The sequence below is a fragment of the Pleurodeles waltl genome, chromosome 3_1, assembly GCF_031143425.1.
Source record: "Pleurodeles waltl isolate 20211129_DDA chromosome 3_1, aPleWal1.hap1.20221129, whole genome shotgun sequence".
NCBI classification, from domain to species: Eukaryota; Metazoa; Chordata; class Amphibia; order Caudata; family Salamandridae; genus Pleurodeles; species Pleurodeles waltl.
In genome coordinates, this window is record NC_090440.1 from 605,368,365 (window position 1) to 605,386,581 (window position 18,217).

The 18,217-nt window shown below is 41.4% G+C and overlaps 1 protein-coding gene across 1 annotated transcript in view; it reads left to right on the forward strand.

Moving 5' to 3' along the window:
• The first annotated feature begins 333 nt into the window (after window positions 1–333).
• CHKA (choline kinase alpha) overlaps window positions 334–18,217 on the forward strand; it is a 288,141-nt gene continuing 270,257 nt past the window's right edge. The window contains exons 1-2 of the mRNA XM_069223051.1: window positions 334–914; window positions 11,349–11,457. Of these exons, the coding sequence (XP_069079152.1) occupies window positions 676–914; window positions 11,349–11,457 (348 nt within the window). The 5' untranslated portion in view covers window positions 334–675. The remainder of the gene's footprint in view (window positions 915–11,348; window positions 11,458–18,217) is intronic.

Here is an 18,217-nt window from a genome sequence, read left to right on the forward strand (position 1 = left end):
TAAGGATTTTTCAACCCGCAAAGTCCTCAAACTTTGACAAAGAAAGTTCCAGAAGCGAAGCGTATTAGTCCTGACAAGGCGGTAGCCACACTCCTCCCTCCCCTTCAACTAAGCCTGGTAAGTGAACGATCGCCTGCCTGTCTCCAAGGCAACGCCAGCTAGACTATAACTACTTATCTGAGAAGCAATCTATCGCAGCCTGCAGGAAAAAAGAGAAAAGGGCGGACTCACAATCACTTCGCAGTATCCAATCAGAATGTACTGTCGGCAAAGACTGGGCTGTGGCGTAGACAGTCAGAGTTTATAAATACCAGCGCGCTGCTGGAGCTCGGCATTAGACAGGCGAGCAGGCTTCGTACGCTGTTTTTGATGCTGTTTCGCTCATTCATTTTTTCTTCTTGTGTCGCATCTCCGTATCTCCGGGTAGATCACCAGGGGTCTCTTATTTTAAAAACAGATGTTATAGATAAACCTTCCGGGCATTGAAAACGTGCATTTTTACCCCTTGTATATAAATCTAGGTGACGACGTAGCAGTGAAGCGGGGACCCCGCCCTCCTCAATCCGTGTTTAACGGTTTATAGCGATCGGTGCGTCCAAAACTCCATCAACGACCGTCTCGGTGCGTCACGGGCTGACACCCCATTGACTCCGTTCATAGTGTACCGCGCGCATCATGAAGACCAAGTTTTCTTCCTCCGACGAGGCGGTGCCGGCCTTGGAGCGCCTGATCGGTAGCGCCGGGGGACTGGTATCCGGACAGCGGATGGAGACTGAGCCTGATCAGGAGGATATACACGTCGACGAGTTTGTGGACCCACGCACCCGCCATAAGGCCTTCACCTGGTGCCGCGAGTTTCTCTCTGGCGCATGGAAAAAGCTAAGTGAGGAACGATTCATCATCCGCAGTATCAGGTATGTGAAGTCGTGTGGTAGGGTTGTGGAAATTAAGTTTCTTTGTGGTCTTATTGTGTTCACTCAGCTCAAGCGGGAAACAAATATGTAGTGTTTCTCTGTAGAGTATCTATGCACGGGAGTAAATGCATTCAGCCTTTTCTCTGGAAGATTACATTCATTAAGCTTGTCTATGCACGATGGCCTTATGTGGGTAATAAGTAGGGGTTTCTGCGAAATCTATTGATGGTGTTTTGACATAAATTTTCAGCAACTACAAAAGTATAATTGCCTTTCTTCTTGTAGGTGTATAGGTTTATATAGAACTTTTAAAATGACTAAAACATGATGTATCACCCTTAAGGAGAAGGGGCTACTAAAGAAAAGCAGTAGAACTAAAAGGCCCTAAGAGAAGGTCGAAAGATTACACGAAAGTCAAGACAAGATTTTGCCGGTGATGAAACAGTGCAAGAAGCAAAACTAACATGTATTTGCAATGCAATAGGTCTCACATTTGCTTGAGTTACAGCTATTGGCTTTATATAAGTCATAAAACAGCTGCTGTACATAATATAGATAGAGCTTTATCGTTTCTGGAACCCGGGGACCCCTACTGAGTCATTATTGGAGTCTGTGAACACCCCACTGAGTCACTACTGAAAGCTGGGGACATAATCTGTTAATATTTCATTTTCTGAGCATCTGTGGACCCTCAGGAATCCACGGACCACAGGTTGGGAACCAGCACAGTTATGTGTAGGTACAATAACAGATTAAAGCACTGCATGCTTGGAACAAAGATGTACAGAACTACCCAACATGGACACTCCTGCCTGAATCGGTTCTATTGGCATGTATGCAAATCTTGTATAGAAGTTTGTTTCCGGGGCAGCTCTCAAATGTCTCGTAAGATAAGGCACAGACTGCTTCAAATTTAGCATAGTTTGTTATCCAGCTTCGACCTCCCGATTATTTTTAGAGTAATCGGAGCTCTGCTTACCTGTGCAGTGAGTGGGCTGTTTCCACGCACTGGCTTCCCTCCCCAGCCGCCCAAGAGCACGTGTTCTAGCTTCCCTGCATTGCAGAGCACTTGTTTCTCACTTGTCATTGTGTGTTTTCACCACTGACCTGTCTCACACACTGTTCAATCTGGAGTGCTCTGGAAAGGCAGAGTTGTCATACGGGGGCATGTGAACTGCCTGTCCCGGAGGAGAAGAGAACACTGCTTCGGAAATCACACCAACTGAAAGCATCCTGCCTACCCACATCCTACCACAATGGCAGGATTTCACAAGGAAAGCGACATACCAGAGTTGGGTCACAGACTGTTACTGTATTTCAGAGAGGCAGACAGGAGGCTTTGAAGCAAGGAGGGTTATCAAGACGCAAGATAACCTGTTTCTGTCTATGTGCTACCATGCTGTGCAGAGAGCATTGACAGGGCAAAAGTACTTAAGAAAAGTGTTTCTGACCTGAAAATGGCTGAATGGGGGAATATGGCATCCTGCTGAAGGGGCAGGGCGGGGGCACACCTGCAGAGTGGACAGTGGCACAATAACGTGGGCTTCGTGAGGAGCAGTAATGACTGTGCAGCAAAACTAAGCTGAGAGCAAGAATGGTCTGTGAATGAAGGGAAGCTTCACCATACATGAGCAGGAAATTAAATAAGTCCCTGAAAGAACAGATACACAGGACAAAGCGTAATTATACTGTAGTTGGTCCCTGCTCCCAAAGAGAAAGGAGTGACAAAAAGGCATGACTGATAGCAAGCAAGAATTCTTAAATGACACTTGTTAGACTTGTCATCCTTGGCGTGGTCTCCCCTAACTTGCCTCTGTGTGCTGGACTCGGTTTTTGCTGTTTTTGATACTCTGGGAACTTTACCACTACTATCCAGTGCTAAAGTGCAAGTGGTCCTATGTAAAACGTATAGTCAAAGCGAAAGAGGGTGGAGAATGCCAAAGGCGCTCGCACATCAACCAAGGTTTATCTAGTATCCATCCATAACAGTCTTTAACAAGAACCAGCTGGTGATGGGTGCTGGGCTAGCCATACACCTGCCACCATAGGTGTTAGAGGTCCACACACTGGAAGAGTGAGTGGTTGCCTGTACAATGAAAACAAAAAAGGCAAGGGCACACCCAGAGTCAAAGGTCATGTGGTAGATCCAAGTAGTATTTCAGGAATTGAGTCGACGTCCAACAGAAGGTTGCAGTAGAACTCCAAGTGAGTCATTCATAAGGAGTAAAGTTAGAAAAAACGTCCGTAATAAGCCTTATGAAGTAAAGAGCAATACCGTGCCGGTCGCATCGGTAATAATTCAGTGTGCCTTCTGTTGGAAATTCTGTAATTCTTCCTAAATACACATGTTCGCATAGCTTAAGCCTTGACAAAGTCTTGAAGACGACACACGTGTTGGCTGTTTTGCTGTATGGACTTATGTTACATGTGGTCTTTTGATTGGAACTCTGACCGCTCATTTTCATCTGGCTCTTTTACTGTAAGGACTTATGTTGCAGGTAGTCATTTGAGACTCTGACTACATACTTGCTTTTATAATAAATATAATAAATACCAAGTATCACTCGCTTTACCGGACGTCGACTCAATTCCTGAAATACTACATGGATCTACCACATGACATTTGACTATGGGTGTGCCCTTGCCTTTTTTGTTTTCTATGTAAAATGTATGTTAGCTTTCCATGATTGGCATATTTGATTTACTAGCAAGTCCCTAGTACAGTGCACTAGAGGTGCCCAGGGCCTGTAAATCAAATGCTACTAGTAGGCCTGCAGCACTGGTTGTGCCACCCTTATATTAGTAGCCCTGTAAATATGGCTCAGACCTGCCACTGCAGTGTCTGTGTGTGCAATTTTTACACTGCCAATTTGACTTGGCAAGTGTACCCACTTGCCAGGCCTAAACCTTCCCTTTTCTTACATGTAAGACACCCCTAAGGTAGGCACTAGGTAGTCTCATGGGCAGGTGCAGTGTATGTTTAAGGTAGGACATATACTAATGTGTTTTATATGTTCTGACAGTGAAATACTGCCAAATTCGGTTTTCACTGTGCAAGTCCTATCTCTCTCATAGGTTAACATGGGGGCTGCCTTTAAATATTACAGTGCAGATTCCCTTTGGGAGTAGATAGTGATGTAGTTTAGGGTCTTGGAACTCACAATTTAAAAATAAATCTTTTAGTAAGGCTTGTTTTTAGATTGTGTGTTTGAAAATGCCACTTTTAGGAAGTAGGTATTTTCTTGCTTAACCCATTCTGTGACTGCCTGTTTGTGGATTCCCTGTCTGGATTAGTTTGACAGTTTGGCTGTTTGCACACCTCCTCTAGACAGTGACACAAAGAGAGCTGTGGTGTAGCCTGCATATCCTGATGAGCCATCTGTGCTGGGAGGGAGGGGATGAGTGATCACTTACACCTGAATGGGCTGTGCCTGTCCTCACACAATGCAGTCTCCAACCCCCTGGTGTGTCTGGGCCTGGCCTGGGCAAGGCAGGATCTTACAAACAAGAGAGACTATTTCAAAGGCAGAAAGGGGTATAAGTAGTGGACCCCAAACCCCTGCAAATTATCACTTCTGGATTCAAGAGGAACCTCTGCTTAGGAGATATGCTGCCCCTGCCTGTGACTGTGCTTTGTTGGGCTATCCTGCAGTTGCTGCTTGTGCCTGTGAAAGGGGACAAAAGACTGGACTTTGTTGGCATTCCTGCTTGAGAAGAATCTACAAGGGCTTGAACTGAGCTTGCCTCCTCTTTTTGAAGTCTCCTGGCCATCAAAGACTTCTCCTGCCAGCCTCTGGACTCTGCTGAGACTCCTGCCCTATCCGGTCCTGCGCCCTTGAAAGGTAAAGCTAAACAAGAACTGAAAAACCCTGCACAGAACGTCGTGCAGGGAAATTTACGATGCACCTTCCACAACGTGGCTGATAAATGATGCACTGCTGGCTTTGTGGCTGAAATTGACGCTCCACCTGCATTGGGCTGGGAAATCGACGCAACGTGGCTAGAGAAACCACGCACAATACCCGCTTTCGGTGGCTGATAACGACGGAAACCCCATGCAGTGTGCGTTCCTAACACTGTGCGCCCTGATTTTCCACACATCGTTCCAGGGTATCCAAGTCAATCTGACTCTTTGTGGACCCTAGGTGCCCCGTCCAGAAATTTACACATTTCTCTCTTGCGACTTAAACGATGCATCACCGACCTGACCAGAGAAGGAAACGACGTACACACGGCCTCACTTGTGAGTAAGGAATAGACGCATTGCTACCCTTTTCCGACACACGCTCACCTGTGCAGCTTTATTCCTAACACTAACCAGGTACTTTGCATAAAAGCATTCTCGCTGTTTAAGGATTAAGACTTTTATTCTTTTGAAAATTCACATCTTGACTTGTGTATGTTGGATTTTTGATGTTTTGGTCCTGTTTTGTTTAGATGAATATTACCTATTTTCCTGAACCTGTGTTGTCATTTTCTGGTGGTTCGCTATTACTGTGTGCGTTGGTACAAATACTTAACACATTGCTTCTGAAGTTAAGCCTGCCTGCTTGTGCCAAACTACCAATTTAAAGAGACCAAAAAGGGTAAAGATGCTTAGAAAAGGACTTAAAAGTAGTGAAAAAAAAATAATGGTGACATGGAGAAAAGCACCAGATTTAAAACATTATAAAATGGTTCTGAGCACTAGAGAGATGGTATGAAATCCTTCTAGCTTTCACCAGCATAACATGTCTCTTGTAAGCAGCGACCTTAAAACATTTTAGCCGAGTCTGCCAGATATGTGGCTAATGCAAAAACTTTGAGGACTATCCATTAAAATGGGGATTGAAACTAAATGCAAAACATAAAATATTGCAGGTGAGTGCTGATCCTTTTAGAAAAGTTTTAAGTGTTAGCAGAGGAGATCCTATAAAATCTTTTCTGAAAATGATTCTAGGAATGGCTACTTTGCTTTAGCACGACGAATGTCTTAAGCATCATGGGGATGTTCAGTTTTACTGTATAAAAGTACATATTCTGAAGCATAGTAGTGTATTGACGAATCAGTTTGATTATTACAAAACTTCAAGTGTATAAGGCAACTGTAATCTTTGCGAAACCCTCAAGCTTCTTTGTGACTAAGTTAACTACATTATGGGGTTACCATTCACACTTTAAAGACTACCACTCTGAGGTGAAGGGAATAGGGGGCACATTTTTCCTATAAAGGCACTTTTGTGTTTGCTGGGGAGTTGGAACAAATCCCTTGTTAAGACAAAAAATGTGTGGTAAATCTATGGTATTCAAATCGGGCAAAAGTTCAAACCATGTAAATAGACTCCAAAAGGGTTAGTTTTTCTTGGAGAGAATAGGTGTAGGAGTTGTATGCGTTTTAGCGAAATGCATGGGATACTTTCATCTGGAGGAATCTGTAGCACTACACCAATTTAGAAAAGAAAGGGAGGGGCCTTGAGATTGGTTTTTAGACTGACTTTGGAGGGAGCTGTAGGGGAGACCCCATAATACCAAGGGCTGCCACTAAGGAATACTCCAAAAAGGCTCCAGAGACAAATGTTTGGATAAAGTGATAAGTATTTGTTCTCCCTCGATGCAAATTAATATATAATTGTGTGTAGGTAAGCATGCATCCAGCTCTTCTAAACTTCATATGGTTTTGAGTGTCATTTGACATTCCCCATTTCAGTTACATTTTGTAACTGTACATTTTATAACAAGCATGTAAAGAGTACATGTATGGAATTAGATTTGTGGAAAAGCTGCCAGTCTGGAAAGGATGAAGGCGTTGTTACAAGCAAGTTCTTTTGTGCATATTCAACACAACAGAATGACAGAGAAATCATTGAAGTGTCCTATTACCTTTACAAGAGGCAAGATATTAACATTGTTCTGTTAAAGAACTGGCTCTTATTAGCAAAACCTTCTTAAAAGCATCATAACAAATCCTTTGCAGTGCTCACGCAGTGGAGGGGCCCTCTGCCCTTAATCCTACGAAGGAAAAAACTCAAGTACCTTCCTTAGAAAAATGCATTGAATACCTGGCTGCTCTGACCAGGTTTCCACCATTCTCTGTGGATATAGATAGAACATCATGGTCTTCTCACACAAGAGCTCTCCATTTTAATTTTTTTGCGCTGAGGCTTGAAAGATTAAGGGGGTCATTTTGACCCCGGCGGGTGGCGGGAACCGCCGAATGACCGCAGCGGCCATTCTGGCTTTCCCGCTGGGCTGGCGCGCGACCGCCAGAAGGCAGTCCGCCGGCCCAGCGGGAAACCCCCTTCACCAATGAAGCCGGCTCCGAATGGAGCCGGCGGAGTTGAAGGGGTGCGACGGGTGCAGTGGCACCCGTTGCGATTTTCAGTGTCTGCAAAGCAGACACTGAAAATCTTTATGGGGCCCGGTTAGGGGGCCCACAACACCCGTTTCCACCATCCTGTTCCTGGCGGTAAAAACCGCCAGGAACAGGATGGCGGGAAGGGGGTCGGAATCCCCATGGCGGCGCTGCAAGCGGCGCCGCCATGGAGGATTCCCTGGGCCAGGGGTAAACCGGCGGGAAACCGCCGGTTGCCCTTTTCTGACCGCGGCTTTACCGCCGCGGTCAGAATGGCCCAGGAAGCACCGCCAGCCTGTTGGCGGTGCTTCCGCGGTCCCCGGCCCTGGCGGGCATGGACTGCCAGGGTCGGAATGACCCCCTAAGGGCCTTACAAGAATGTATGGCATAGGCATGCCCTATATTTAAATGATTTGTTTCTTGTGTATCCTTGTCAAATTCCAGCTGTCCCTTTACATTTCCTTGGTCAAAATATTGTAGCTGCATTGCAAAATTACTTGAAGGTACACCTTTATACTGTAGTTGAAGTAAGGGTGTCCCCAGCTACGCTCCTAGACTCCATCTCTGACATCTGCAGAAGCCTCCACATCTTGAAAAATATAAACATCAGGCTCAGCTGACCCAAACCTCTCCCTCTCATGATCTCCTTTCATAAACCAAGCACATAATCATTTACACTTGTGTCTAGATCTACACAACCTACTGGGCAATCATTGGTCACAGTCTGCTCTATAGACTCATCATAGCAACAAACTTCCCCATCTAGTGCGATCACCAACTCATTACCTTAGTGTTCAAACTTCCCATGATAACTGCTGCAGCAGCAAAGGCCAGCAAAGACATCCTACAAACAAACCTGTCTTGAACATGCTCAACTCTAATCTCTACACCTCACATAATCAGTTAGGAGTCTTGAAGCCACTCTCCAACTGGCTTTCCAAAGGTTTCAACAGACTCCTATCCATTAAAATGTCCATGTGCCCCCAACTATGGCCCAAACACCTCCTTACTCAATGATGAGATAAAGTGACAGCATTATTCATATACTACAACCCTAAAGGAAGCAAATTCCTTGATCTGTACCTGAAAACAAACTGAAGACTATACTGGAAACAAATGGAGTTGCTGAATTTCAACTGGGCCTGTCAACCTTTGATGTAGTCTATCAAGGCTCCCTCTTACTGAACCTAGAGGAATTGACTTCCAAATCCTACTCTCCTTCTCCCCTCCTTTCAGCAAATAATTATTGTACCTCTGTGCTCAATTATCTTCCCACTCCTCTTAAAGGCCTATATTAGCCTGCTACCAAACCTGAAGCTTTTTTAACTTAACCACAGTCATTTTCTCATTAAGTATTCCATATACTCCATTTGTATGAAAGGTTCTATCCGTGACCATGTCTTTGTAAAATGAAACAATGCTACTCTGGATCTTTCCCTGTGGATTAGTCTGATCACCTATAGTTACCATTCCTCTTACACAGTATCCTCCTGGTCTGTTTACTCTACTCAGAAAGATTGGGAGACCCACCAGAGATCTCAAATATCAGCTGAAGATATTCAGTCACATGGTTTCATTCTTAAACACCACGTTAACGTCCCGATCTTTCTTCTTTTATCCAAAAGCCTAACAGAAACCTGGTTGAACAAAACCTTCCTTTCTCAACAGAAATTGATGAGAACAGCTGAGCACTAAGAGAAGAAACATCCATTAGATGCACCTTGTAGACGAGCTCTGCAGTCTGGTATCATCTACAAAACCCCGACACAACACTCAAAGCACTATTATTAAAGGACATACTATCAAGAGCAAAAAACTAGAAAGTAGTTCTTAAAAAGAAGTATTCAACCTCACCTGCCCACCAGGTGGAGCCCAGACAAGTATTCTAGCTTTCTCCACCACACAATCACTGTTCCCATAGAGGAAATGAATCCTCTTCTCTTAGACATAGATAATGTTGCAGCATCACCATAGCTAATACATTTTGATCAGCCAGGTGTTGCAATGTTGTTCCCGTCGCACTGCCAACCTTAAGCGGTACGTGGCAGAGACCCTTCTTTCATTCTGCAGACCCAAATTCCATTATCCATGGCAAAACAGCACAGTGATATCTTTAGCCCATCGTGACTAAAGTTTATAAACACCTCACTGAAAACAGACGTAATGCCTGTTCCTTGTAAAACTGCTGATAGCAGCTTAACAGAAAACACTGAACCCCTGTTGCTGGTTTCGCTTTCCAGGCAGAATTACTTTGGATAGTGTGACTGGCCTGCTAACTGAACAAATGCTCCATAATCATGTTTGTGAGTCTGTGCTTTGAAGACCCTTTGTTAAATGTGGTCATACTCTACCTCACACACTACTGCAAGGAAATTCAAATTAGCAATTCATCCTTGGACCTAAACGCCAATCCTGACCTCAATAATTTTTGTGAATCGGGTCTGTTTATTAAACTGTTGGGATAGCATGTAAGCCACAACAGTTGTAACATATATGTTAAGAAATTCAGAGCCTTGACAGCTGTTTAGTCTTGTCACACAACTTTCAGCAGACACATTGTAAAACCATTTTACTAGTAAATGTCAAATTTATTTATAACTCCAGATAGATCTTAGACAGAAATATAGAAAGGAAATGGAATGTATTCTTGATTTGTGTTTTAGGGTTCCATTTTAACACCTTGTCTGAACGATGCCCTGACCTTGGATTAATTACATGTTCTGGGAGTCCTGGCTAGAGTGTTCTGAGATAATTTCACATGTGCTTGGCTGCATCTTGACCAAGAGACAGCAGGTTACTAGAGTGTGGTCTACCAGACCCTCTACTTTTTGGCTAGAAATAATGTACTTTGCTAGGCACAGTTTTAGCACTTGCAACCTATTCAACATGTTTACAGCCAGTCATCATATCACCAACAAAAATAGTGAATATTTGATATTCTTTATGGCCCTGTTGTGCCCTTCAACACATGGTATACTGATGTACGAGGAAGGCACAGTTACTTTTAAATCGGTGTCCCCTCTATCATCTCGTATACATCACTGGGCAAGGCTCATAGCATTATATTAACCATTGTAAGGAGAGGTGTGCTTTAGCAGTGGCCCTCTGCTCCGTAATTGTGAACAAACATAAAATGGCTAGTGGTAAACATTATATGAAGTCTTTTTAAAGATTGTTAAATTTTAAGTGATATGTGAGACTGGATAACAGTAGATCCAGCCCCCCCTTATACCACTTGCCTGTAATTTACAACAGTTCTGAGCTAAAAAAGTTTGAGGGAAATGTCTGAAGAAAACCCTTGGCGCCTCCAAGACTGTTGTATTTTTATTTCTGAGAAGGGTGTAGCTCAAAGGTTTTTCTCCTCGGTTACATGTGTGGTACTGATGTGACTGTGCTTGGAATTTTGCATTGACGAGGCTAATTACACAAAGTGCTAATCAAATATTGTGATTGATTAAAATACACAATCTAGTCCATCTCAACACATTGTTGGAATAAATGTGCTTCTAAATGCTCTGTTGACTACATTTTTAATTTCCTGGCTCTCATTGATACAAGCTCTCAGATGGTCTTGTTCATGTAGCTGGTTGGCCTGTTTACGGCATGACGTAGTACTAAATGAGACTTATTCTTTGTTCTCTCTGATACAATTTTCTGCAGTGTGCACATTAACTGAAACACACTACAACTGTTTTCTATGAAGAATGCACTGAGAAACAATCCAAAATAAATGAAAGAACAGTTGGTTAGAAATGGCCACAAGAAAGGTGTTTTATGTATCTAGTCGGTCAATTAATGAGTTACTTAAAATCTAATAAAACATGAATTCCAAATATCCTCAAAGTAGAGTAAGGTACCCACACAATTGAAAAGCTCAATGTTATAAAATCATGGAAAGTGCTCCGTGACTGTTTTTGTAGCCAGTTGCTTTCGAAGGGAGGTTCACTGTTAAGGGTCTAGTGAGTCAATACTAGATCACCATTGTTACAAGTATTTCATAGTTTGTTCCTTCACATGTCATGCAAATAACTTGATGTCCAGTGTTTAGTTTGATTTTCAGCAGTTGCATGTATTATGCTAATTTCACTTTCTTACCCTGACAGAGGAGGCCTCAGCAATGTGCTATATCTTTGCTCTTTGCCAGACACAGAAGATACTGTTGCTGATGAGCCACATTGTGTTCTCCTGCGATTGTATGGTGCAATCCTACAGGTGAGTTTACATGGCTATACTGATTTGTTTTATAAGCTTCCACATCTCTGTAGTGTGGGGCTTGCAAATGGTCCAAAAAGGGTAAGTGTACCTAATAATTCTCTGTTGCAGTACTGAAACTGATAGTTTTGGTGCAAGAAATCTGTTTGAATTAGGATCTTTTTTCATTAAAGGTGTTGGGAAATGCTTAGGTTTACAGAAGTCTGCATGTAAATTGTACAGGGCCAATGGTTATTTGAAATGCAACCCATCAATACCATGATTTGTACATAATGAATAACAATAAATAAGAAAATAAGTACAAAGCACATCATTTTATTTACCCCCTCTAAATACTTCCATCAGTGGTACATTTAGAGTTTTCATCAAGTCTTGGGTTATTATATCTCCTTTGATCAAATAGTGATGTTTTTTGTAGCGCCTTAGTCAACATGTTTGAATAAGTTTTCTCTTTAAGAACACAACCTGTAAATTTTTTTTACTGATTTAAAAGTGAGCAAATGTTTTGTACCAATGAGCTGTTTAGTTTGTTCTACTATTGGTAAATTGTATCACTTTACATTGGACGTGTTCAGTGTTTCTTGGAATTCAGTGCAATTTTCATTATGACACACTCAAATTGTAATGGCCTGCAGAAGGGAGAAATTGTAACAATATATTGCCTAACAAATTGCACCTATATTGACTTTGCTGAATGCTGCTGTCAAATTTAAGAAAATAAAACATCTGAAGCATGACATTTTGGTTGGCAGTCTGGATTCTAAATTTAATTTTTCTGTAAATAGAATGAATTTAATGCCACATCTGCTACTATTCCATTTTGAAATGCACACCTGCCGGTCTGGCACTGGTTGGTGTAATGTTGCCGCAATTATGGGTAAGACTTTAAATGTAAATTGGACTATTTCCTACTGTTTACAGATCCTTAAAAATAGAGTTTAAGATTGTGGGTTTAGATAAATAAAATTACTGTCCCTTCAGTAGTCTCTGCTCCCCGAGTGTTCATATTAAATTGTGGACTGCTTACACTGTACTTGGGACCCCCCCCGCTCGCATCGTGCTCTTTACGTTCCCTGGAATGCAGTTTGTGACATAACCCTTATCAGAAAAAACTAAATCATGCTAGCCTAATTCCTATAGAAATGCAGGTCATTTTTTAATTGTATTAAAATGTTTTAACATTTTGCATTTTTTAGCAACTTTATCCAGATTAAGGTGAACTAGACATTGGTTTGTCTGCACTAGTGCATAGGCATTTAGGCTGCAGCCCATGTCCAGGGAGAATTTTAATATAGATGAAGCTTTAGGCAAGATTAAATGATCAGTAACAGTGCACTTCTTATCAGCAAAAATGTGCGCTACATTCCTATGGGAGGATGTGCAATACTCCAGAATTTGTCACTATCTTACTCTCTGCCGTACAACCAGCCACGTTCATAATCTGAGCAATCAACCTAAATATGGATCAAAATATCATGTACAAAATTGATAGGTAAACTCTCAATTCCCCTCCAGCATGAGCTATTCTGTGGTTACTTGCTTGTAGAAAACCCCTACTGGCAAGTCGGTTGGGTGTAGAATGTACCTCAAGTATACTAAATACTTCTCTCAGTAGGTTATCTGCATAATTTACCATTGATGTGGCCTTGGAGAGCTCTTAGTTTCTACAGATGTTAAAAATACAAAACAGAGTTCCATCAAATCACGAGATGGAAAACGAGACTGGAGGGAGCCTGCCCTGGAACCTGGGTCCCCTACTGCTGGTACACACCTTATAATGGAGTGAGTTCCTTTTCAGTAGCAGATTTCCTTTAGGTTTATTTTTCAAATGCACTGAAATGGGAGTTTGCATACTCATCTGAAAGGTCAAGGAACTTTATTTCAACAAGAACACGTGTGCCACATCAACATACTGAGGCCAAAGGCTGTTCTTCTAGGTGAGAAGTTTTTGCTGCCAACCATTCCATCGCAGGTGCTCATGATTTAGTCAGACTTCACAACAAGTATGTCCCATGTGAACAATGGGAGAGGCCCCAAGGCAAGGGAGCTGTCTAAGGGGAATGGTGATCTAGCATTGGCTTCTGAAATGATACCTACATTCACTGTAATCCTACTTTTGTAGGAGGAAAATGTAAAAGCAGGTGTGTTGTACAGACTTCTCATGGTAGGACTTGACTTGGGTCCTTGCAGTGATTAACCCCTCAAATAGATCCCTCATTTCTATGTCAGAAAACACATAATGGCAAGACTAAACATTCAAATATCCAGAACAAAGCTCATAGAGGCTTTGATAAACTGTTCAGCATACTTTCTCTGGAACTCTTCTAAGTGTACTCAAGAAACAGTGTCCGAGGTGTGGATTATCCTCATAAACACCAGGCTAGTCATGCCAGCGTGGCATGTAGATGTACTTCTGACAAATACATCTGTGTGAGATTTCTGTGCAGACGGAATACCCTAGGCAAAAAACAGTAGGAGCTTTCAGTCCAGTCTTAGTTTCAGAGCTTGACCATGAGGTTCCCAAATATCTATCTTCACCCTCTTTAGGCCGTTCTGTACTGTATGAATATTCAGGGTGAAGTGCCTAACTTAAAGATCTTAACCTTTAAATTGAATATGCTTATCTGGTGCACCTACATGCCTATTGATTTAAAGGGTGTGTCTGAAAGAGACATCACTGCTATACCTCCCTTCTTTTCCTGTCATTTCCTGCATAAAATATCAGTAGGTAGTTACTGCAGCTTGCAAAGTCTTTGAAGGCCTGAAAATACTTTCCCAATGACAGAACGTTCTTCCTCAGCAATTAAATTCAATTTAGTAGATTGAGTGGTCTTTTATTTGAACCAATACCAAGATTTGACCTTCTGTGCTGGTTTAGTAAGGTATTCTTGGTTGCCATCACATTGTCTAAATAGGTGTGCAAAATATTGGATTGTTTCCTTTAGTCTTATAATGAATTGCATAACAAAGCAGTTTGCATATAAACACATTCTTTTCTCCTAATTCATTTTTTAAAACTTTTATCTGAATCACATGGTTTCTTCCATATTTTGTCGGCAGAGATGTTGGCTCATTAAAAGCCTTTGATACCAATAAGGAAATTAGAAGATCTAAAGAGCTTTATTAGAAAATCTAAAAACCTCTTTCTTACTAATGAAATTATCAGTTCTAGCTTAGGTAGCTCTAAACAATACGTTCCCTGTTGGATGTTGCACGGAATACTGCATTTTATCAAGCAATGAAGGGTCAATCATTACTTCTATAGCTCGCACTTCAATAGGTAAAACAGCTGCTACTTCTGTAAATACAGTCTTTATCAATGAAATTTGCAGAGGACCATCTAAAGATGAGTCCATTGATTTGCCATAGATTTGTTCATGGATTCTTACTCAAACCTTGCTCGGCCTAAGTCACAGAAGGTTAGTTTAATGATTAACTTGTGTTCAGTTACAAGCATACTTAACTGAGTTCAAGAACATTCACCTTCATTTGCAATAAACTGTGCCTAGCTACCCTCTGGACCATTGGAGCAGAGTGCTGTTTTAAAGTGAGTGTCAAATGCAACGTTTGTGAGGGTACTGCCTTTCCGGTACCATTTTTTTTATTTATTTTTTGCTTTGGACAAAAGAAACCGACAATGTTTAAATACTACGAGATCAACAGTGCACAAACATTGAAAAAACTTGAGCTTGGATATCATGACAGCAAAACAGATATGATCTCCCTGGAGGGAAGCTTACAAGCTATAAAAAGCGGAATTAAACCATCCTCCTGCCCACTCTCAAAGCAGGCAGGGCATATATTTAAATCCTGGGTTAAACGCAGAGATTAGGCATAAGCAATAAAGTAAACGATAACCACCAAGCCTTCAACATTGAGTAACACTTTTGAAACCATAAACTAGTTTGATACATCATGTGGAGGTGTTGACAGGCATAGATGTGAGGATTTTCAGATACAGTGAAACACCTTCCTTCTGTGTGCATTGAGACCTTTTAGTCTACTACGACACTAAACTGAGCAGGAAACATGACAGCGGTGATTGCAGAATAGAACCTACTGATGTCCAGAAACCTTACAGGCACTGCATCCAAGAACATCAGCTTTTCCTTGTCTAAGAGCGGACATGTTCATCTTTAAGTCACTGACTTGTATCCAGTTCAGTATCGTGGCTCTCACCTGCCGGTTCTTAATGGCCGTTTTCTTGGCAGAGGCATTTGTGAGTAAGGTTTGGTGGACAATCATGATTTTCAAACCTGTGTTCATGTACTGCCAAAATTCTTTTTCAGCTTACAAGGTTAGGATTATTTATTTGAGGAATATATATGACATGTAATCACACCAAACAACTCTGCAAATCGAACACCACCACATCCCGGGGAAAGTTATTTGTATCGTAGGTTAAGGTTCATCTGATTTCCAGGATCCAATTAATTGGTGGCAGCAACTCCTGCTTTTGCAACTGCCTCGTACTAAAATAGCCCATTCCTATAATAGGCATCCATAATGTGTTTGATGCAAAGTAATGTAAAACAGGATTTGCAAAAACAATTTCTTTGAGTTGCTTATCTTCTTTGAAACAATATACTTCTGCTAATAGATTTTGTCCACTATTGAAACAAGTGGCAGCATATCTCAAGCTCATTCCCTTACATGGGTGCATCTCATCCTGTCTTCAGAGAGCATGCATCTCCAGTACGGCAGAAGCAGATAGTACTATTCTGCTTTCGTTCATATGGTTGGTGATCACTGAGGATTGGTGGGGACTTAACAGTAAATAAAGGTCTTGGATTTTACCTTCTCTCATTCTCGACATTTCTGCTTAAAGTTCCCCACAACCTTGGAAGAGCCTGTTGAGGAGAAAAAAAAGCCCCCCTCAGTGCCATAGGATGGATCTGAGAAAATCATAATGGTATATTGTATTTCGGTTTCTTCATTTGCCCCTCTGGAAGCCTAAAGCTTTGGACCCATTGTCATACAGTATAGCGACCCAGCTCCTTCTAGTGGATTGGTTTCACTTTTTCAGATTCGGGAACCAATGTATGAGGTGGCTTGGGAACATCAGTATATCTTCAGGGTACTCTATCAATTGAAAGGTTATCAAACTATTTTGAGATGGGGTAGTGACAAATCTTCAAAAGAGTAGTCTCCAAAAATAAATGCCATTAGTCCGCAGTCCAGCTTGTTTTAATATAGGAAAAAGAGTATACTTTGCTGTTTAAGATTAACTTCAAAAGCTAAAGCCTGGCACACAAGCATTCACATAAGGTGCCTACAAGGCATTTATCAATATTTTCCAGATCTTAAATACAAAACGGTCACACTGAGCAGTTCAGATTTGATGAAGCACTTAATTGCTCATTGAATATTTAGTCATATTTGTGACAATTAGGTAAATGGTAGGTGCTTTTGGATCACTTGTTACTTTCTTTTGATGTAATCAGACCTACCGTGATGGAAAAATCAGTACGTTTTCTTGAGACATTTTTATCCTGTCCATGTTTTGTGCAATATCGACTCAGATTAGTCATGCAGCGTTCATTGTTGAGCCATCATCCATTAAGTGATCATACTTTGGATGATCATAAGCGGGTCATTGTCTGTCAATGATGCATTTGTTGTTCAGATAGTCCTGCTACTTCCTCTAAATTAAACTGGGCAACTAATGTTGGCAAAACTGAATATAAATCTGACAGCTTCGATTCTTTTGTATAAAACATATGGCTGAATACATCATAAAGAAAGGCTTCACATGTTAAGAGTACTGATGTGAACCTGCTTTGTAAGTTATCACTACTGGAAAACCTTTATTACAGGTTAGTAGCTTTTCCTTGCTGTGTTGTAGGGAATATTTAATTTGAGCTGAAACAGTGGGGATGACAACATCCTGGTTATTTCTTTATGCATAGCAAGTATAGTAAAGGATCTATACGTGTTGTACACAATCTATGTAAGAACAATTAATTTATTTAATGTTTACACTTACCACGTAAACTACTTCCAAATGCATTTTTCAGCACCTTGAATCTTCATTGTCTGGGCACTATGCAAGTTAGCTATAACGTGACATATATATATATATATATATATCTGTTCATGTGATACGCTTCATCTGTTCATTGATATGAGTCTTACCTGGGAATGATACAGAAATGTTAATCTAAGAATAATACTGTGCACAGTGTTGTCTAAAACATGGTAGAGGAGCTAGTGCCCATTCGGCATGCCTCAAAGTACAATGTTTAGGTATATTCTGTTTGGTGTGTAAATGCTAATGACATGAATGCCTTTTCGGATGTCTAACTCCCTTTATTTCCTTAGTGGCTGTGAAACGACTGTTCTTGTTTATCCAGCTCACTTAAGGTTATAGCAAGCCGCCTAAAGGTAAACATTCACAGCTTGTATTGAGGTGTTCTCTAGTTACAACACATTGTCTTAACAAACTCCTCCTGTAAAGGGGAAGTAAATAAGACAAAGGGATTTTGACAGTGAACTCAAGATGGCCAGTATTTCTCAATGTGGAAACAAAAAGGAAGTGGCACGTGGGATACAAAAGGGACCCCCGTTGCCATTTTTTTTTTTTTGCTCCTTGATAATGTGTTAGATATTACATTGAAGTGACTGGGGTACAAGTGAGGTGAGAATATTGATGTGAAATATAAAATTTGGTAGAAAATGTTTCTACAGGTCCTCCAAGCGGTTTCCATAACCTGCCTATGACTGTGATTTATCAGCCTAGCTTAGTATTGCTGTTAACTAA